The following is a 22,841-nucleotide window of genomic DNA, read 5'->3' on the forward strand; positions in this document are numbered from 1 at the left end:
CAAGAATTGAATTTACTAAATTGATTTACTTAATAAGTGATAAGATCAAATAATAAACAGTATAAACAATAAATATACACGTGAATTAAACATACATTACGCTATTCAGGTAGAATTCAGGTCCATCTCTTTCTCATCTCCCTGTCCTCGTCTGGTCAGATCATCTCATGCTATCAAATCTGACTATTTCTCATGTGCAATCATGGTTCTAATCAGTGCAGTATGAATATCTGACACTGGCCGCTGTCTCCTCCTGCGCCTATTCTTATTCACATTTTTCAATACATATGCTTCAAAATTCCTTTGCATATGGTCATGCTGTTTCATTTGGTCTCTCAAGGCTGATTGCAAGCTAATCCTTTGCTCTAAAACTGTATGCAGCTCTAAATGCAAATTATCTATCTCCTCCTGTAAGCTTTGAGACACTTACAAATCCATCCAACGGCTGCTGCAGCTTTCTGCTCTTTTGCATCATACCTTGAGAGATCAAATTTGGTAGCTATATCCTGGGGATTTGATAAGCGCTGTCCCTCCATATATTTGTTACATTCCTGTGCCATTGGGGTCCACTTTCCAGGTAACACCCATTCTGGCAAAGATCTGACACTACTATCAACTGCTTTCCTACTCTTAACAAACTTATTCAATTTTGCAAACATTTTTACTCAAAACAATCCCACTTCTGACACCAATTTGTATTGTAAAGGTTCCAATTGATTGTAATGAATAAGAAAATGCTCACACAAGAATTGAATTTACTAAATTGATTTACTTAATAAATGAATAAACAATATAAAACTATAAATACATATGCATCAATCAGAAAACAAGCATTATTCATACGTTACATTATTCAGATAGATGTCGACCACTCATCCTCCAGGAGACAAAAGAGAGTGAGTACATGTGAAATGGTTCTTTTAAATGTCCAGCTAAAAGGTGTGTCCAGCCGCACCATGTGGGGAATGATGTCACAAGTCTATTGTCCATTGGCTATAAACACATCCCCTCAATACCTGTTTTAACCAGTATATAATACAGGAAGCTAGAGAAGGGGGCCTCATGTGTGCCACATGGCAGAAATACAGCAAGCTGGAGGAGGGGCTTCGGAGCACATGTGGGGGAATTACTCATATATACATATATATATATATATATATACAGTATATATCTATCTATATATAATTCCCCCACATGTGCTCCGAAGCCCCTCCTCCAGCTTGCTGTATTTCTGCCATGTGGCACACATGAGGCCCCCTCCTCCAGCTTCCTGTATTATATACTGGTTAAAACAGGTATTGAGGGGATGTGTTTATAGCCAATGCACAATAGACTTGTGACATCATTCCCCACATGGTGGGGCTGGACACAACTTTTAGCTGGACATTTAAAAGAACTAGGACACATGTGCTCACTCTCTTTTGTCTCCTGGAGGATGAGTGGTCGACGTCTATCTGAATAATGTAACGTATGAATAATGCTTGTTTTCTGATTGATGCATATATATTTATAGTTTTATATTGTTTATTCATTTATTAAGTAAATCAATTTAGTAAATTCAATACTTGTGTGAGCATTTTCTTATTCATTACAATCCATTGGAACCTTTACAATACAATGTGTCATGTGAAGTGTGAGCTATGAACTGTGTTTTAGGGTCTCTTGTAACTAGACTGTTAATGTAGGCTAGTTACATGTAAGGTATTAAGGTATGCAAGGTTTTATATTGCATAGTGTTAGTGTAGGGTAAGATATAGATTAGGATCTAGGGCATAAGATGAGTACAACAGGTATAGAACACACTGTTATGGATAAAATGCAGTTAATGCTTGGGGCAAACCCACAATGGGAGAGGGATAATGTTAATAAAAGGGAGGGGCATTTACTGATAGCAAGATATATATGGAGATAGCCTGGTAAGATCAACTTCAGGAACAGTGGGCTCCTAAGACCAACATGTAGCAAACGTTCAAAGCATGGGACACCGTATTGGAATCCTGAGCTGTCACTCTTTTCATGTAAGGAGCCCAAAGTCTGACATAGGGCTTGCTGGACACATCATGTCCTCTGGCGTACAGTAGAAAATGAACAGGAAGAGAGCGGATCCCAGGCGCACTGCTGAAGTGGAATGAAATCCCTGGGATGATGGAGTCAGTGGGCTTAGGGATAGTCCAGGACGAATGAGTGGTAAGGCTAAAAATGTGTTGTAAGGAAGTAAGGATTAGGAAGTGCTGTACCCTATTCCACGTGTTACAACCTGATGAATTTGAATTGACCAGTAAATGTTTACTTGTTGCAACGAACTTGGTGTCCTCTGAATTGTGTGCAGCGGCTCCTGAGTATGGAGGCCTGAAGACAGAGACCTACAAGGTAGTGCAATGCTCACTTGGACTGGGACACTGTTTTCCTGTGAAGTGCCAGAGCGTAGTCAGACAGCAGCTCAGTCATGAATACCATTCTTGACAACTTTACAACACTTTTACCGGAATAATACAAATCTGTCACTAAATTTTACGTCACGACCCTGTATATGAAAGATTGTTTAGTGCCTTTGGACACTGTCCATCAAGCTTAAAAATGTTACTGTTTTGCAAAGAAAATTAGAACATATCAGTGAATGTTTTATAACAAATCTCCTCCAGTGCTTCTTTATATGGTCACCTCACATCATTGTAAGTTCAGGGCTACATGAGATTATCCAATTTTACAAATTGAAATTGAATGGAGAGCAAGAATCTGCATGACACAGCCATGGGAAAGCTGCACAAATAAACCAAAAATAAAGTCAGACTTGAGTAACTTAGCATTTTACATGGTGAAAAACTGGTATGAAAATCATATTGTGATAAAAGAGTCACACTTTTTGGCCTATTTGAGTCCACTGTAGACTTCTGACACTTACAGATTACTCCAGTAAAACTATTATTCTATAATTCCCAGAGTGTATTATCTCTTGATGAAAGCATCAGTCATGCATGACAGACACATTTTAAATGCACTGAGACAATTTTTAGAAGCCTGTGAGAATATATGCGTATATTGTGCACCGAGATGCTGAAGCGGAGCACTGCAGAAACGATACATCATTTACTGAAGCTAGTTTTGTTAGTAATCTCTATCTAGCACAACAACCAAATAAAAACTTCCACATTGCAGTATACTGGGACTTCAGAGATAAGCTAATCTTTAGCAGTGTGTGGTCAGGATAGCTGTGGGGTTTTAATGTGCATTATTATACATGCATTTACTTTGTGCATTTAAGAATAGACACAATTCCATTAGCTTAAAAGAAATGACATTAATTGAAATGTTGCCCCTCAGCCACCCTCCAGTGGATAAGAAAAAAAGGAGCATGCAGAAAATGCCCATTAGCTTAAGTTCCCGTGATGAGTTTTTGACGTTGCATATTTTCATTTTCATTGTGCAAAAAATGCAATGTCTTACAGTTCCCACAAAGTGGATGGGATTTATAGAAATCTCCTGCCCACTGTGCTTTTTTTTATGCTGCATAAACTGACCTGCGGTGCATTTTTGAAATCCACAAGATGACAATTTCTCTTGAGGTTATGCTGAATTTTATGTGTAGATTTTGCCCACATAATTGCATTAGATGCTAAAAATCTGCAGGTAAAAATGCATAGAGTTTCTACAGCAAAAACACACTAAAAACGCATGTAATCCACACATGACTGTATCAATAGGGTTTTATCAAAGCTAAGTAAAAGGAATGATCAAAAACAAAAGCAGTGTTATTTAAAACATATACCAAAAACAGACAAAAATCATAGCTAAAAAAACCATGATAAAAACACATGTACTAAAAATGCAATGAAAAAAATGCAAGAAAATTAATTTACGTAATAGGTGCAGAAAGGCTGCAACATCAAAAACTTACCAAATACTCATTGTGGGAATGTAGCCTGGAAATGATCATTCACCTTAAAGTGACTACAATTTTCTCATGAATAATCATCCCACCAGTTGCCCTGTTTCCCACTGATTGCCTAAATGTGGTATATGCTTCTGTAAAAACTGAAAAGACAGCGATGCTCCTCTAAGGCAACATGCTTAGTATAAATGATTTTGTTTTTAATAAAACCGTTGGCCGCTCCCCTGTAAAAGTGGTTTATGCACAACTCTAATCATCACTTGATTCAGCATGAGTCCCAAGGTTGCATGTTCTTAATTCCAAAGGTAAAATGATTAGCAGAGAGGGGAACTATGGGAGCCAAGGACTTTAAATCATGGAATTGGAAAAAGAATGTTGCCACTAAAGAAAACTGTTTTATTGATTAGAAGCGACATACTTCAAAAGTGAACCGCTAACTTCCTCAGGTCAAATAAAACATACTGATATACAAACACTTAAATAACAGAAATGGCACAGGATTGATATCCATCACGCCCACTCGACATCAAAATCTGACTTTCATTACCAGGATGGCATATATAGCAAAAACTGTTAAAATACAATAATTTTATCACCATAATGAATGCATTTCACTTCTCTTTGTCAGATTCTTTTGATTTTCTAATTTTTTTGTATATATGAAACAACTGCTATGTAAATGTTAGAAAGTCTGAAGATTCTGACATGAACTAAATTGCATTCATTATAGTGCTAGAAATTATTGTATTTGAACAGTTTTTTAGTATAGGCGGAATCTTACTGTCTAGTGGGCATGATGGAGATCAAACTCGCTCTATTTAAATTTTTATATACATGTATGTTTATTGTGGCCTAATGAAGAAAGTTGTTCACTTAGTAAATGCATCACTTCTACTTAATTTAAACTCAATTTTTAATTTGTGGGAACAAGATACATGATTATTCTGATTCCTTAATTCCAAGTCCTCGGTTCCCACGCTCTTCTATGTGTTTTTTCCCTCTATGCTAATCCTAAATGTGATATGTCTGTGTCAAAACTAAGATAACCCATTTCGAACAGTAACTAATTTTACATGTGTATACAGTAGTTTAGAAGCAACCCTCCATCTTGAGGCTGAAAAAATACTTTACATTTTTTCATGTATAGTCACTCCATCAGAAGCTCTCCGCTTGCCTTCTGCTGCCTCCACCGCTCAGATTAGCGTCCCTTTTCTATTGCCTCCAAGATGGCTGCCTCAGAGACATAGAGGGTGCAGTAGTAAATCTAAATCACAACTCTCTTTCATTTCCTGTGCTAGGAATAGCAAAGGCAGAAGTGTGGTTTAGTCTTCTCACTGCACTCCCTGTGTCGCTGGGGTGGCCATTTTGGAAGCAGGGTAATCTATATATCAGCAACATGGCTAATAAAATTGTGGATTTGTTTTACAGAATGTGATATCTCAGGCAGCCAGGATTGTAAGATAAGGGATTGGTAATTGAAAGAGCGGATGGTATTTCTGAAATGGTATGCTCTACCTGTACACACACAAAAACAAATCTCCTTCTTACCACAGTTTTCCTCGTCAGCTCCGTTCGCACAGTCTTTGTGTCCGTTGCAGTGTAACAGTTGAGGTAAGCACACAGACAGATTTCCGCATGGAAACTGCCCCAAAGGACAGGTACCACTGTCTAGGTTTGAAGGTATCATTAAAGTGTCTGCAAATAAAAAAGACATTGGAGAATTTGATAAAAAATCAATAGTAATTTGATTAAAGCAGATTTGGTAGCTGGATATTCTACCCTGCTTAAGGAAACATAATGCAACTATCAGTCCATACTCCTAGGAGTCACAATTACAAAAAAAAAATGTTGTGCAGTTTAGCGAATAGTTGTGGTGATGAAACCTTGGAGGGGAGATATCTCCATGTATACAGTGGACTCATGACTTGCCTGAATTCATGTTTGACAGGCTCCACGCTATACTTACATATCATCCAAGCAACCACCACAGAGAATGGGATCCCTCACTAATATGTAGGGAAGGTGACCTGATGGACGGACGGACGTGTCAGTATAGAGAAAGATAGGTTTGCACAGTTTAGACAGGTGTCAGTTACTACAGTGGGAACACAGCTAGGAAAGTGTAGTGGACGTGCAGTACCTTGGGTTGACCATTAGATGGCAGGGAGGAGTGTGAGCAAAAGACTTGACATCAGCTTAGGGCTTTAGAAACCATTGGTCATGGGGGCGGAGTTACAGTGAAAGGGGACCGGGAGTGCTATAAATACTGAGGGAGGGTTCCAGAAGGGTCCAGTCCCCAGGGGGAGCTCCAGTGACAGGAGGACTGTGACAGTCTGTGCGCTGTGAGGAGAATCCAAACCAGGGGGACTTAGGAGAGAGAACATCAGGGGGGTGGTCCTGACAAGAATACCGCAATATAGACGAGACACAGAGGTTATATCGACGAGGCACAGAGGTTACGGAAACCGTGTTAAGAAAGACGTTGTGACCAGTGAAATTACTGTTGGTTTACGGGCCTAAGGCGGCCACAGTGACGGACATGTCAGAAGCGTCAACAAGAGTAAAGGGACGGTACGTATATATACGTCCCTGGCGAAAGTACGGTGTTCTGTGGTGTATTGTAACCGGAGAGCCTGGAGGAAAATTGCGGAGTGCTGTGAGGCTGTCAGGCGGACAGCGAGTGAATAAAGCTTGGACCTGTTGCACCTGAAAATGGCCTCTATGTGTCTCTGTCCATCTTCGCGTGGTATGATGAGGGACCACCCCCCCAGCTCGGCCACCGACTCTACATTTGGCGTAGTCGGCAGGATCGCCACCGCTAATACCCCATCTTCTGCGGCAGGCCTGCCTCAAGTAATGGAAAGAGATTTGGACTATGCTGCGTGGAGTGAAAACACCTGTGGATTACAACTGGCTTACCTGTGGATTACAAATTGGGAGCGCTGTGGTGACTCAGTGGTGCTGACAGAAGATCCGGGGCGGTACCAGGTGCTGTGCAAGATGGTGGCATTGCTACAGTGCAGGGGAGAGTTCCGGGTGTTTGCAGTCATGTTGAATGGACTGGGGCCCCCTCCAACGAACCCCCGTGGACAGCAGTATGTGCCCGGAGGCCGATGCCCCCATGTACTGGACCCTGGCAGATGGGTGGAAAGGCCTGCCAATCCCCACCCAGCAGGAGGAGTGGCACAGAAGAAAAGCTTGGCTGCAGCTGTCTGGCGACATTCGATTGCTGCCCAACAGACGGTATGAGACGCTGCGGGTGTCGGGGCATCGGCCGCCTAGAGTGTCAATGGCGGCGGGAGATGGAGCTGTGCCAGAAGTTGCCCTCAGGACCACGGGCAGGTAGCGGGATGCTGAGCTGGGGAGTGGAGCCTGAGCGGAGTCAGCGAGAGCGGCCGCCACCAATACCGGCAGAGGACTTCTCAGCGGAGCCCCCGAGTCTGGGGGAAAGGCCCACAGGACAGTGGAGCGAGGGATGGAGGCTGCGGGGGAAGCCGCGTGTTGATGTGATGGAGGCCACAGCCCCGGGGAAGGTGAGAGTACCCCCCGGCCCCACCAGTGCCTCCGCAAGCGGCCCCCACCATTCTGCCGCAGCACTCTGCCCCCTGCGCATCGGAAGGCCTAGGTACATCGGGCCCGGTGGTGTATGCAGAGCTGAGCGAGGCCCCTGCTCAAGTCCCCGAGCTACCCTGCCCGGAGCCACCAGTGCGGAGCTCACCCAAAGAAGACGCTGCTGCGTTCCACCTGCTGAAAGCAGCTGCATCGTTGGAACCGGACGTTACTCCGGCACCGTTGGAAGTAGTGGATGCGGCCTATCCTGAGGCCACGGTTATGCCGGCGCTGGAGCCGGCTGCGGCTGACTTAGCAGGCGCTGTGACTCCAGCCCTCAAGGACCCGGCTGTCCCCATTTGCCACCTGGCCCCAGCGGCTGCTGGGCTGCAGATATCATCGGCCGCCTCTGCCCCACGCGCTTTTCCAGCAAAGTCCAGCCCACCGGACTCTGGGACTGGCACAGCACCCTCCGTTTGGGTCGCGGAGGTGATCAAACAGAAGAAAGTTCGGAAGCAGGCGGTATGGAGCCTGCTCCACTCAAAGGGGGAGGCTGGCATGGCGGTGCAGAGATCACGGGGACGGCTGGTATACGCCAACATCGACAGAGGGTACGGCTTCATCCGTGACACGACCGGCCAGAAGGTGTATGTGAATGTGGCCTCCATACGGCATGGTCGGGCTCTGAAGGAAGGGGACTTGGTTTCCTACTATAAAAAATGCTGCCCCCACGGATATTATGCGGTGGCAGTACTGGCGGAGCCCGAAGAAAGCGAACCCCCCGTAAAGAGGACTGTTGTGGACACTCCCTGTATCTCCGGGGGGCTCCACGGCTGTGGGGTCCCTCACTACTAGCCACTGCGTAGTGAAGTAGACTGTCGAGAGTTCGGTGCACTGTAGTGCAGGTTCGGGAGAACAGTTCTAGTTTCAAGAAAAAAAAATGCTTTATTTGCTGAGTTTATTTTTAGTATGTTCCTCTTACAGGATGTTATTTGCTTATTTGAAACTTGACAGAACGGGGATACGGAGAAGTGGAGGAGTGTCCAGGTTCAAGGAAGGGGGGAGAAAGAAGACATGCAATGTTTGTGTTATATGTTTGTTTTCGAAGCAAAAGGAAAATGAAAAAAAAAATATATAAAAAATGGGGTACTTGTGATATTGTAAAGTTATTTTGTTGTATAATATGCACAAGTAAATGCAACAGGTCCGAGCAAGAGAAGGTCTGAGGGACCAAAGGGAAATGTGAGATCCGGAAGGGGTCTATGTGTTGAGAAGGTCTGGGAGACCAAGATGCCGACCATGACATGTAACTGAAAGAAAGGTAAAAGATGGAAGACGTGAGAAAGACAGCCGTCCTAGGTCAGGTTCCCGACACCACGGACACCCCTGAAGGAGGAAGGCGGGCGCTGGTAATGATCTCGTAGGTGTGAGACCTCGATCATGGTGTACCGAATAGTGGAAGGTGACAGTAGGGGAGAGTAGGGGAATGTACACGCCATAGAGAGAATATGGGTGTACCTAGCCCAATTTGAAAGACGTTGTCATGTGGCGTGCGCGCTGGTGAGTAGCAGTAGGCTGCTCAGAGCATGGTGCTCCCAGTTTGGTTCGGCCCCCGCAGGAAGTGGGTTTGGCCCAACAGCTGGTCCGACAACAGAGTGTAGGTGAAGCTTCAGAACGACGAAGGCAGGGTTTACGAATTGTCGAGGACGACAATAGACAATGGAAGGGGGAGTGTAGGGAAGGTGACCTGATGGACGGACGGACGTGTCAGTATAGAGAAAGATAGGTTTGCACAGTTTAGACAGGTGTCAGGTACTACAGTGGGGAAACAGCTAGGAAAGTGTAGTGGATGTGCAGTACCTTGGGTTGACCATTAGATGGCAGGGAGGAGTGTGAGCGAAGGAATTGACATCAGCTTAGGGCTTTAGAAACCGTTGGTCATGGGGGGCGAAGTTACAGTGACAGGGGACCGGGAGTGCTATAAATACTGAGGGAGGGTTCCAGAAGGGTCCAGTCCCCAGGGGGAGCTCCAGAGACAGGAGGACTGTGACAGTCTGTGCGCTCTGAGGAGAATCCAAACCAGGGGGACTGAGGAGAGAGAACGTCAGGGTGGTGGTCCTGACAGGAATACCGCAATATAGACGAGACACAGAGGTTATATCAACGAGGCACAGAGGTTACGGAAACCGTGTTAAGAAAAACGTTGTGACCAGTGAAATTACTGTTGGTTTACGGGCCTAAGGCGGCCACAGTGATGGACCTGTCAAAAGCGTCAACAAGAGTAAAGGGACGGTACATATATATATGTCCCTGGCGATAGTACGGTGTTCTGTGGTGTATTGTAACCGGAGAGCCTGGAGGAAAATTGCGGAGTGCTGTGAGGCTGTCAGGCGGACAGCGAGTGAATAAAGCTTGGACCTGTTGCACCCGAAAATGGCCTCTATTTGTCTCTGTCCATTTTCGCGCGGTATGATGAGGGACCACCCCCCCAGCTCGGCCACCGACTCTACAAATAAACACAGAGGGCTTACACTGATGAGCAAAAGGCTCTGTATCTCATCATCCACTGCTGCTTCAAGCATAAGACTACCATTGTTATATAGACTATCATCTTGGCTATCTCATACAAAAAATTGACTTGCAACTATTTTGCATATGATTAGTTATGCAGATTATTGTCATGTCTCTGCATTGTTACTGTTTTTCTCCTGATGGTGAAAAAATATTTTTCTTCCTGTATACTACAAATTACAACCTGTTTCACATTCCCTAATAGCTCAGTGTGTAATTTGGTTCATTTCCAAGCAAAAGTTCACCGGTTCAAATCGGGGAGCAGCCATGAAAAAGATTTCCCAAAAAAGAGAAGCAGCAATAGGCTGGGATCACACATGCAAGAAACATGTCCGAGGCTCGCATGTTAATCGCCGGCACTCGGGAGTGGAGCCTGCAGCTGCATGTTTGCTTTGCGGCCGCACGCTCCAATCCGAGTGCTGGGTATTAACATGCGAGTCTCGGTTGTGTTTCTTGCATGTGTAATCCCGGCCATATCCAGCTCATCGATAGCGGTCTCTTGGCCAAGAAAATTGACAAACTGCATTATGTGAGTGCTGTGACAGTGAGAAGAATACAAAATGAAGTCAAAAGCCAAGAGGTGGACATCCAGGCAAAATATCGTAATGAACAAGACAGCTCATTACAATGTCTATAATTTCTGGTGCGCAAAACATGGCAGCGGAGATAGTTTGTGTGCTTCATAATAGTGAGATCACATACATCCATGCAAGCACCGTGCGATGCAAACTTTGGAATGGTGGCCCGAAAAAAGATGAAGAAGCCTCGATTTTAGTATCATCATAAGAAGCGGTAGCTTGAGTTTGCAAAAAAGTACAAAAACTAGTCAGTAGAAGAGAGGAAACAAGTGATTTGGAGCAATGAGACAAAAGTCAATAGACTAGGGTCTCATGTGTGCAAATGGTTCTGAAAGAAACAAGCGAAAAAGAGGGTAATGGATCGAGAAATTTAAGGAACTGTCAAGTTTGGTGAGGGAAGCCTGATATCGGGTTGTTTCACAGCCAAAAGCATTGTACACTTGACCAGGATCAATGGTGGTCTTATTGCTGAGCTATATGTGAGTATCCTATAAGATAAGTTACTTTGTACACTTGAGTACTATTGGTATGAAAAGGATTACATTATGTTCCAGCAGGATATTGGCCCAAAGCATGCGTTGATACTGGAGACGAAATGTTTCAAAAACAGAAGCCTCTTCCTTCTGCCCTTCTTCATCTGGCCACACAGCGTCCTTGGTGTGCGACTGGGAGTCATGGTTACCAACATGCTCCTGTACACTTCAGGACCTGGCCATGTGATTCACTCGTGACTGGTTGCTATCGATGCACAAAGGTTCTTTTAGGAATCTTTCCAACACTTCCCTTGAGAAAGCATGGCGGTATAAGCAGCGAAACACGCGGCGGGGTTGTCACTGGTTGTTTGGTGTGCCTGAGCACCTGGTAAGAGGAACCTAGCTCATTTATTTATATATTTATGGGATGATAGAAAACTTTTAGCTAGCATGTGGTGTGCGACCTGGCCTTATATACATATTATGGCAATAGAGATAAGCTGAATTGGAATGGAATTGAGATTTATTCATAATTACAACTCTATGTTTGCCATCTCTAGGTGAGATATTGAGATGGTAGGGTAAGGCTAGTAATCACATAGAGTTATCCTTTCTTACTAGTTTGGACATACATTGTTACACTGAGTTACACTGAGTGCCACCATTTGGTGTCCATATATTACACTTTTATTCATGTTTCTTAAATGTGCTTTTGTGTTTAAGGCTGTGTGCCTACGATGCGATTTTTAAGCGTTTTTGCCACGGTTTTCGGCACGAAAACGCTGCGAAAACGTTTAAAAATCTTGTACATGACACACCCCATGCATTCCTATGGCATTCCGCACATGCTGTGCTAAAGCTGCGCTTTTTTCGGCTGAATCGCATCGCGGAAAAAAACGCAGCATGATCATTCTTTTGTGCGGAATCGCAAAGAATTGCTGCGATTCCGCACCCATAGGAATGCATGAGAATTGCTTACTTCCCGCATGTGGCTATGCCCACCATGCGGGAAGTTAAGCGTCTCATGTGTGGTTGGTACCCACGGTGTGGAGGAGAGGAGACTGTCCTCCAGGACCTGGGTACCATACCCCTGTAAAAAAAAGAATAAAAATACAAGTATCATGTATGAAAATGGCCAATACAAGTACAGTATATAGGTCCTTGAAAAGCACATACATTCATATGCTGTACGCATTTAGCATTGCAAAGGATATGCAAAGGTTTGCAATATATTTATTTATCCATACATGAAAAACACTGGTTACCACACTGATGGCGAAAACAGACGTGCTGACTATACACTGATGGTAAAAACGGACACACGTACATTGACGACACATGGATCCAAAACACTGATGACACCAGTACCATTTTCATGTACATGTTTAAACATGGATGTGTGAATGTGGCCTTATAAGGAACTTCTCAGGACCCCTGACTTTCTCATCCACTATCACAAGGATGAGATAATGTACAGTGTATAAGGTAGGATGTAGGTAGGTAACAGTAGTTTAGGTAGTGATGTTAGAGTAAGGTAGGATAGTGTTAATATTGGGATTATCCCAGAGTGGGAGAGGCTTAGTGTTAGTTAAAGAGACCACTTCCTGTAGTTAATGAGTTGTAGTATTAGTTCAAGTGCAATAATAGGAGTGTTTAAAAATTGTACAAAATCTTTATTAGGCTATGGGCCCACGTAGCGTTTTAAAACGCACAATGAAAACCGGACTCCTTCCCAGAAATCGCACGTTTTTTTCCGCGCGATTTCACCGCGATTTTACCACGATTCTGTTTGCGATTTTGCCGCGATTTTCTCAAAACACTTTCCAAGCGATTTGAAGCATCGCTTGGAAAGTGATTGACAGGTTGGTCACACTGGTCAAACATAGTGTTTGACAAGTGTGACCAGCTTTTTACTATTGAGGCCGCCTATGCGGCCTCAATAGTAAAAGATAAAATGTTAAAAATGATAAAAAAATAAAAAATCGGGGTATATTTACCTTCCGACGTCCCGCGCTGCCATCCCGGACCTCAGCGTTCCCAGCAATCCAAGTAATCGCAGCAAAAGGTGGCACAACAAAGTATTAAGTTAAAGGGGCCGAATAATATCGCACGCCCCACTTTTCAGTTTTTGTATTTCCACAAAAATTTAAAATCACCAATAAATTTCGTTCAACTTCACAATTGTGTCCCACTTGTTGTTGATTCTTCACCAAAAATTTACATTTGGTATCTTTATGTTTGAAGCATGATATGTGGGAAAAGGTTGAAAAGTTCCCGGAGGCCAAATACCTTCGCAAGGCGCTGTATGTAGCAGAGCATCGCCTATATGTAGCAGAGCCGATCAAGTATGGCATGCTTCTAGCCTCCTATGGAGGCTATTGAAGCATGCCAAAAGTAAAAAAAGGGTTTAAAAATGGAAAAAAAACATAAAGTTTCACCCCATTCAAAATAAAACAATTAAAAAAAATCAAACCTACACATATTTGGTATCACCGCGTTCAGAATCGCCCGATCTATGAATAAAAAAAGGATTAACCTAATCGCTAAACGGCGTAGTGAGAAAAAAAATCAAAACGCCAGAATTACGTTTTTTTGATCGCTGCAACATTGCATTAAAATGCAATAACGGGTGATCAAAAGAACGTATCTGCAAAAAAGTGGTATCCTTAAAAATGTCAGCTTGGCATGCAAAAATAAGCTCTCACCCTGCTGTGGCATGGAGGGTGGCAGAGCAGCAGCTGTGGACGAGTGGGTCACAGGAGGCAGGAGCCAGGTGGCTGCGGCTAACCCCTTTGCCTGCTGTTAATGAGAAATTAATATTCACTGCTCCCACGCCCATAGTCCCTCCCACCTCTATGCACTGGAGTTGGTGCTGAGAGGTGGGAGGAACTATGGGCAAGGGGAGCAATGAATATTCATTTCTCTTTAATACCAAGCACTGTTGTGAGTTCATTTTCCCCTTCATTACTGAGGCCCGAGGAACTCCCTCTTCTGGTAAAGAAAGGTAGTGAGCCTGATTATCAAACACCTGAGGCTGATGATGATGACTGGCTGAGTGGAGTTACGGACTGGATATAAGGCTGCCGACGCCCTTCTGCCCTGCGGGTGAATTCTCTGTGGGATCCTTGGAGACCAGTCTGAATTCCTGCTCCTCTAAAGCTAAGTTTGCTGCTCGGCCTTTTGCTTTTGTGCTTTGACTTTGTTTTGCTTTGTTTTTCTGGATTTCTGCCATTCCCTGCTGGGGTGTGCTGAATTCATTTAGCTCTGTCTTCTGAAAATACCTGAGTGCTGATTTAGTTTTTGAATCCTAGCTGCTTCAGGGCCTTTTTCATATCAGCTTGTTGGCTTATGTCTTTGATAGGGTTTTGGCAGATTGCAGACAGCAGCCTTCCTGTCCTTTCCTATCTAGATAGTTGCGGGCCCCGTCTTTGCTCAGTCTATCTTTCTGTCTGTGTTAGTATTTTCATCTTGCTTCACCGTCATTATATGTTGGGGGCTGCCTATTGCTTTGGGGTCTGCTCTGGGGCAGTTTAGATTTCCCCTTTCTTTCTTTAGGCCTATGTAATTCTCTGGCTGTGATCGAGGGGTCTAGGGCTTCGTAGGAACCCCCCACGGCTACTGCTAGTTGTGCTGATAGGTTCAGGGGTCTGCAATCTGATAGTTGCCAACTTCTCTGGTTTTCTGGACTTAGCTTGTATTTCTGCTTTTGCCTCCTACGGTGACTCATTCATAACAGAATCACCCGCCATACCGCAGATTCTAGGGTACTCAATAGCATGAAAGAATTGTAAAAAAAAAAAAAAAAAAAGAAAAAGTGTGTATATTTTTTCCTCTATATCTCTGAGGCCGTAGGGGGAATTTTTTTTTCTCTCAATGGAGATAAAGCAATTGTCTGATCGTTTGGAGCAGCTCGCTGCGGAAGTGCGGGGAATTTCCGCCTACCTTGCTCATTCACATGCTGCTGAACCAAAGATTCCTACACCTGATGTATTTTTTGGGGATCGGTCTAAATTTTTGAATTTCAAAAATAATTGTAAATTATTTTTTGCCTTGAAGCCTAACTCGTCAGGGAGCTCCGCGCAGCAGGTTAAAATTGTCATCTCTTTGCTGCGTGGCGATCCCCAGGATTGGGCGTTTTCTTTGAAACCAGATGATCCTATTCTGACTAATGTGAATGCATTCTTTCAAGCTTTGGGGTTGTTGTATGACGAACCTAATGCCATTGATCAGGCTGAAAAGACCCTGCTGGCATTGAGCCAGGGTCGTGATTCTGCTGAATTGTACTGTCAAAAATTCCGAAAGTGGGCAGTACTTACTACCTGGAATGATAATGCCTTGGCTGCTCTCTTTCGGAAGGGGTTGTCAGAAGCCGTAAAAGATACTATGGTGGGATTTCCTGTTCCCTCTGGTCTTGACGATTCTATGTCACTAGCCATTCAGGTTGATCGGCGTTTGCGCGAACGCAAAGCTGCACGAAAGGTGTTGCCACCTGTTGAACAGATGTCTGAACCTATGCAATGTGATAGAGTTTTTTCCAGAGAGCAGCATCAGGAGTTCAGAAGGCGTAATAAGTTGTGTTTTTTCTGTGGAGATGCCTCGCATATTATTTCTGTTTGTCCTAAACGAGAGAAACGCTTTGCACACACGTTTTCTGTTGGGGGTGTTCAACTTAAGTTTCTTCTGGCTATTACTCTGATCTGCTCCCCGTCCACATTTTCCGCCAAGGCTTTTGTGGATTCGGGAGCAGCCCTAAACCTAATGGACTTGGATTTTGCTAAACGTTGTGGATTTCCGATGACACCTCTGCAGACGCCTATCCCTTTGAGGAGGATTGATGCTACTCCTTTGGCTAAAAATAAACCCCAGTTTTGGACCCAGGTGGTAATGCGGGTCGCCCCAGACCATCAAGAAAATTGCAGATTTTTGGTGTTGCATAATCTGCATGATACTATTGTTCTGGGGTTTCCCTGGTTACAGATTCATAATCCAGTTTTGGATTGGAAATCTGTGTCTGTGGTGAGTTGGGGTTGTCGGTGTGCCTTTAGTGAGGCTCCGGTGTTTTCCACCTCTCCTCAGTCGCATGATGTTCCTGATTATTTGGCGGACTTTTATGATGTATTTAGTGAGAATGAGTCTGCGTCTCTGCCTCCTCATAGGAGTTATGACTGTGCAATTGAACTGAGCCCGGGGTGTAAATTTCCCAAGGGTCGGCTCTTCAATTTATCTGTACCCGAGCACGAGGCTATGCGATCCTATATTAAGGAGGCGTTGGAGAAGGGACATATTAGACCATCCTCGTCACCCTTAGGTGCCGTTTTTTTTTGTAGCCAAAAAGGATGGATCATTAAGACCTTGTATTGATTATCATGCCCTCAACAAAATTACTGTTAAATATCAGTATCCGTTACCCCTGATTTCTGATCTATTCTCCAGAGTTAAAGGTGCTTGCTGGTTTACCAAGCTTGACCTCAGGGGGGCATATAATCTTATTCGCATTAAGCATGGGGATGAAGGGAAGACGGCGTTTAATACTCCGGAGGGACATTTTGAGTACCTGGTGATGCCTTTTGGGCTCACTAATGCCCCTTCTGTCTTCCAGTGCTTCATGAACGATATTTTCCGAGATTTTGTCGATAAATTTTTGATTATCTATCTGGATGATATTTTGATCTTCTCCAAGGATTGGGATTCTCATGTGGAACATATTCGGACTGTGTTCCGGATCTTGAGGGAGAATTCCCTGTATGTCAAAGGATCTAAATGCCTTTTTGGAGTACAGAGGATTTCTTTTTTGGGATTTATTTTGTCCCCGTCAACTATTGAAATGGACCCGGCCAAGGTACAGGCCATTCACGATTGGGTTCAGCCCACTTCTTTGAAGGCCCTCCAGAAGTTTTTGGGTTTTGCTAATTTTTATCGGAAATTTATAGCAAAATTTTCTAGTATTGCCAAGCCATTGACTGATTTGACTAAAAAGGGTGCTGATGTGTTAAATTGGTCTCCGGAGGCTGTTTCTTCCTTTCAGGAGCTGAAGCGAAGATTCACCTCTGCCCCGGTTTTGCGGCAACCTGATGTCTCACTTCCATTCCAGGTAGAGCTGGATGCTTCTGAGATTGGTGCAGGAGCTGTTTTGTCCCAAAAGGATCCTGTAACATCTAAAATGAATCCCTGTGCTTTCTTTTCCCGAAAGTTCTCTCCATCTGAACGTAACTATGATGTGGGGAATAGGGAACTGTTGGCCATGAAATGGGCATTTGAGGAGTGGAGACATTGGTTGGAGGGAGCTAAGCATCAAGTCGTGGTCCTCACTGACCACAAGAATTTGTTTTACCTAGAGTCGGCTAAGCGCTTGAACCCTAGACAGGCTAGGTGGGCCTTGTTTTTTACACGTTTTGATTTTGTGGTTTCTTTTCTTCCTGGAGCAAAGAATGTCAAGGCAGATGCCCTCTCTAGGAGCTTCTTTGCTGATTCTCCTGTGGTGACCAAGCCTGCTACCATCTTAGGCGAAGGGGTAGTTCTTTCTGCCATCTCGCCCGATTTGAGACGTGCTCTGGAAGAGTTCCAGGAGGACAAACCTGAGCGTTGTCCCAGTGGAAAGTTGTATGTTCCTGACCAGTGGAAGAAGAGAGTGATGTCTGAAGTTCATTGCTCTGCTTTGGCTGGTCATCCAGGTATTTTTGGTACTAGAGATCTGGTGAGTCGTGATGTCAGGAATTTTGTGCAGTCCTGTGGGACGTGCTCCCGGTCTAAATCGTGTTCTCGCTCTAGTGGGTTGTTGATGCCTTTGCCTGTCCCCAAGAGGCCATGGACCCATATTTCAATGGATTTCATCTCTGATATGCCTGTCTCTCAGAGGATGACTGTTATTTGGGTGATTTGTGATAGGTTCTCTAAGATGGTTCATCTTGTACCACTCCCTAAGTTGCCGTCTTCCTCTGAGTTGGTGCCCCTGTTTTTACAACAGGTGGTTAGTTTGCACGGGATTCCTGAGAACATTGTATCTGACAGAGGAGTCCAGTTTGTGTCTAGATTTTGGAGAACTTTCTGTTCCAGGCTGGGAATTCAGTTGTCCTTCTCTTCTGCTTTTCACCCTCAGACCAATGGGCAGACAGAGAGAACAAACCAGACCTTGGAGTCATATTTGAGATGTTTTATTTCTGCTGATCAGGATGATTGGGTTTCATTTTTGCCCTTGGCTGAATTTGCTTTAAATAATAGAGCTAGTTCTGCCACTTTGATGTCACCTTTTTTTTGTAACTTTGGGTTTCATCCTCGATTTTCTTCAGGGCAGGTGGAGCCCTCTGCCTGCCCAGGTATTGACACTGTGGTGGAGAGAATGCACCAGATCTGGGACCAAGTGGTGGATAAGTTCTCTCTCTTCCAGGAAAAGGCCCAGCGATTTTCCAACCGACATAGGACCATTGGTCCCCAGTTTAAGGTTGGTGATATGGTGTGGTTATCATCAAAAAATATTGCTATGAAGGTGGCTTCTCCTAAGTTTAAGCCTAGATTTATTGGACCTTACAAGATTGTGGAGATTATTAATCCGGTCTCTTTTCGTTTGGCTCTTCCTGTCACATTTAAAATCCATAATGTGTTCCATAAATCTTTGTTGAAGAGGTTTGTTGAACCTGTTGTTCCGGGGGTGGCACCTCCAGACCCTGTATTGGTTGAAGGTAACATGGAATATGAGGTAGAGAAAGTACTGGATTCCCGTCTGGCTAGACGGAGACTGCAGTATTTGGTTAAGTGGAAGGGTTATGGTCAGGAGGATAATTCCTGGGTCTCTGCCTCTGATATTCATGCCAAAAGATTGGTGCGTGCCTTTCATCGGGCTCACCCTGATCGCCCTGGTGGCGTAGTTGAGGGTTCGGTGACCCCTCCTCAAGGGGGAGGTACTGTTGTGAGTTCATTTTCCCCTTCATTACTGAGTCCCGAGGAACTCCCTCTTCTGGTAAAGAAAGGTAGTGAGCCTGATTATCAAACACCTGAGGCTGATGATGATGACTGGCTGAGTGGAGTTACGGACTGGATATAAGGCTGCCGACACCCTTCTGCCCTGCGGGTGAATTCTCTGTGGGATCCTTGGAGACCAGTCTGAATTCCTGCTCCTCTAAAGCTAAGTTTGCTGCTCGGCCTTTTGCTTTTGTGCTTTGACTTTGTTTTGCTTTGTTTTTCTGGATTTCTGCCATTCCCTGCTGGGGTGTGCTGAATTCATTTAGCTCTGTCTTCTGAAAATACCTGAGTGCTGATTTAGTTTTTGAAGCCTAGCTGCTTCAGGGCCTTTTTCATATCAGCTTGTTGGCTTATGTCTTTGATAGGGTTTTGGCAGATTGCAGACAGCAGCCTTCCTGTCCTTTCCTATCTAGATAGTTGCGGGCCCCGTCTTTGCTCAGTCTATCTTTCTGTCTGTGTTAGTATTTTCATCTTGCTTCACCGTCATTATATGTTGGGGGCTGCCTATTGCTTTGGGGTCTGCTCTGGGGCAGTTTAGATTTCCCCTTTCTTTCTTTAGGCCTATGTAATTCTCCGGCTGTGATCGAGGGGTCTAGGGCTTCGTAGGAACCCCCCACGGCTACTGCTAGTTGTGTTGATAGGTTCAGGGGTCTGCAATCTGATAGTTGCCAACTTCTCTGGTTTTTCTGGACTTAGCTTGTATTTCTGCTTTTGCCTCCTACGGTGACTCATTCATAACAAAGCACACTATTAGCCACAGCAGCCGTCACCTGCCTCCTGTGACTCGTCCGCCACAGCTGCTCTCCTACCCTGGGCGATCAGTGCAGAACAGTGCACAGAGCCTTTTGCTATTTGCCATTTGCATTAAAAGATATATATTTTTTGCAATGAAACTACTAAAATCTATACAATTATGAGATTTTTATAGGGGTTTGGTCAGCTACAGTATATACTTGTATAAGTGGTTTAAATAGCATGCTGAGAGTGATAGAGTCCCTTTGAATGGAACAAATAGCCACTGACATCAGGGGCTTATCTACAGAATTATGTAAGCCCCCGATGTTACCTGAAAGATAAGAAAAAAGTTAGATTATACTCACCTCGGCGTTTGGTCCGGTTCGATGGGTGTCGCCGCTCGTTCTGACACCTCTGACACCTCCCATCTTCATACAATGCCGTCCTCTTCTTTCCTTCCCATCGCGGCGCCTGCGCACTGCAGTATTCTGCTCTGCCCTCAACAGGGCAGAGAAGTGTGCCTGCGCCGGAGCCACGACAGGAAGGAAAGAAGAGGACGTCACTGCTAGAAGATGGGAGGTGCCGGACCGCAACACCCATCAGACCAAGACCGGACCGCCCCCCAGTGAGTATAATCTAACTCTTTTTTTCTTATCTTTCAGGTTACATCGGGGGCTTATCTACAGCATTACAGAATGCTGTAGATAAGCCCCTGATGTCAGTGGCGGCAGCTCATTGTCGAAAAAAAGGGTGACAGATTCCCTTTAATATTCCCGTATAACAGTTAAAATTCCCGGATATAAGAGGTAAAGTTGCCTCTTCCGAGAGGAAGAAGACTAGAACTCTAGTGCCACCTATTGGAAACTCCAATAGTGTAGGCCAAAAATGTGATTGTTATATTATTTCTATGCTTTCTAGAAATGTTTTTGGATGTTTTGTAGTTCTTCTCACAATAAGCCATTATAATGGAAAAGATTGGCCTGACCTGCGTTCCTGAGCATGGTGCGATGTACAATAATCATACTTAAATGGAAAATGTTCCTGCTTAATCTTACTTAATAAGGGTTTAAGACTAAGCGGCAATTTCTCAGCTTAAGGTAATGAAATAGTGTATGTTCTCTGAAATTATAGAAATGATGGTCTGCCGTAATAACAGTTTGCTTGTGCAATATATATTTTCAGGTATTGTCCTTAAATACTATAAATAGCCATTAATATTTGTATATGTGTGTATGTAATTTATCTGTATTCTCACAGCAGGATTGACTTTCACTTATATTATTTCTGTTCTCTAAAACGCTTCATAAATGTGCGCAAGTGAATAACCGCATACTATGCGCAAAATGATTATTTCTATTTCATGTAAGGAAAATATAAACCAAGGAAGGAAAGTAAATACTCATTATTCTGCTAAAAAGTGTAAAACAATAATTTTTCGACTCCTGTAGCAGAGAGAGAGAGAGAATGAGTGGGAGACATCAATTTCAATCAGTAGTGGAGAACAGTAATAGCTATAACAATGTACTTTGAAATTGTCATTTAAAGCAATTAGTACAAAGTTCTCCTTGAGGAAAAAAAAGCTATTGTCCTCATGAACAATGTACACTGACGGGGGTCACTTATTAATGTATTATGTTAGTTAAATGCAAATGGGGATTTCTCATATTAAAGCAGCACTATAAGGATATGTGCACTTATGCAGTTTTTAGGCAAATTTGGAGCAGGTCCACTCCAAAGGCCTCACGAAAAGAGCTAACAAAACACTCCATACTTATAATACAATGTTCAAATCAAAGGGAATGCTCTAAAGATTAATGTTTTTGAGCTTTTTGACATGGCTTTGGCTTGAAGAATTACTTTTAGTGAAACATGTCTCCCCTCCAGCACTTTACCAGTGACTTTGTCACAAAATATTATATATATATATATATAAAAATATATATATATATATATATATATATATACACACTGCTCAAAAAAATAAAGGGAACACTTAAACAACAGAATATAACTCCAAGTAAATCAAACTTCTGTGATATCAAACTATCCACTTAGGAAGCAACACTGATTGACAATCAATTTCACATGCTGTTGTGCAAATGGAATAGACAACAGATGGAAATTATTGGCAATTATCAAGACACCCTCAATAAAGGAGTGGTTCTGCAGGTGGGGACTACGGACCACATCTCAGTACCATGCTTTCTGGCTGATGTTTTGGTCACTTTTGAGTGTTGGTTGTGCTTTCACACTTGTGGTGTTAGGAATGGCGGAACGCACTAAATAAATAAATAATAAAGTGCGTTCGCCGCTCGGGGTCCACCGTGCAGAAGGTGTTAACACTGCTGCTAAATAATGGCAAACACTAAATATTGCGGTATTATTGCACGTGGGTTGGACATCACCCGGTGTGCGCTGGGCGTACACTGTTGGCTTCACAGAAACGCCTAAGGCATTAGCATAAATACTGAGCCTGTTGTACTCACAGGTCTCAGAGAAGTGCACGCACAGTATGTGGTCACAGGAGCTGGGCTCTAGGCAGAGGGTCAGAGTCCATCTAGACCTACCGTGCGTGCGGCGTCGCAACTGCGGACGCCAAGAGGAGCTGCAGACTGCAGCGCAGCGACAGACACTGCCGCTAATCGACAATGCCCGGTAGCAGACGCACTGTTGGACGCTAGCACTGTGGAGGATGCTGTTGTGGCTTGTAGTTTGCTACTGGCTGGCGCACACTCTAAAGCCAAGTCCCTATACACACTCATAATATCAGAGAAAGGGGATCTTAATGAGTCATTCGCAGGTTCATGCATCCATCAATATTCACAAAGTAGCAACTAGAGACTATATTAGCGCATGGCCGAGCGGCCATGTGGAACTTTTATAGCCGTGCGCTTCCGGGACCTTCCAGATCTCTGAGATGGACCAATGAGATCAGGAGAAGGACCTGAGCATGTGACTCCCGATCCCCAATGGGAGATCGTCTCGTGAGCATGCCCAGTAGCGCGATGAGAGGACTTAGCCTCTGGAGCGTTTTGCTGTAAAGCAGCCTGCATTGCTATTGCTGACCCTAAGGTGGCAGCAAAAGCCAGA

The 22,841-nt window shown here is 44.0% G+C and overlaps 1 protein-coding gene across 1 annotated transcript in view; it reads right to left on the reverse strand.

The window, feature by feature from the left end:
- Positions 1–22,841, reverse strand: part of LOC141059900 (relaxin receptor 1-like) — a 532,911-nt gene that overhangs the window by 260,631 nt on the left and 249,439 nt on the right. Inside the window, exon 2 of the mRNA XM_073556105.1 lies at positions 5,438–5,584. Within this exon, the coding sequence (XP_073412206.1) occupies positions 5,438–5,584 (147 nt within the window). The remainder of the gene's footprint in view (positions 1–5,437; positions 5,585–22,841) is intronic.

The sequence above is a fragment of the Dendrobates tinctorius genome, unplaced genomic scaffold (genome assembly GCF_039654945.1).
Source record: "Dendrobates tinctorius isolate UK_male_01 unplaced genomic scaffold, ASM3965494v1 ptg000231l, whole genome shotgun sequence".
NCBI classification, from domain to species: Eukaryota; Metazoa; Chordata; class Amphibia; order Anura; family Dendrobatidae; genus Dendrobates; species Dendrobates tinctorius.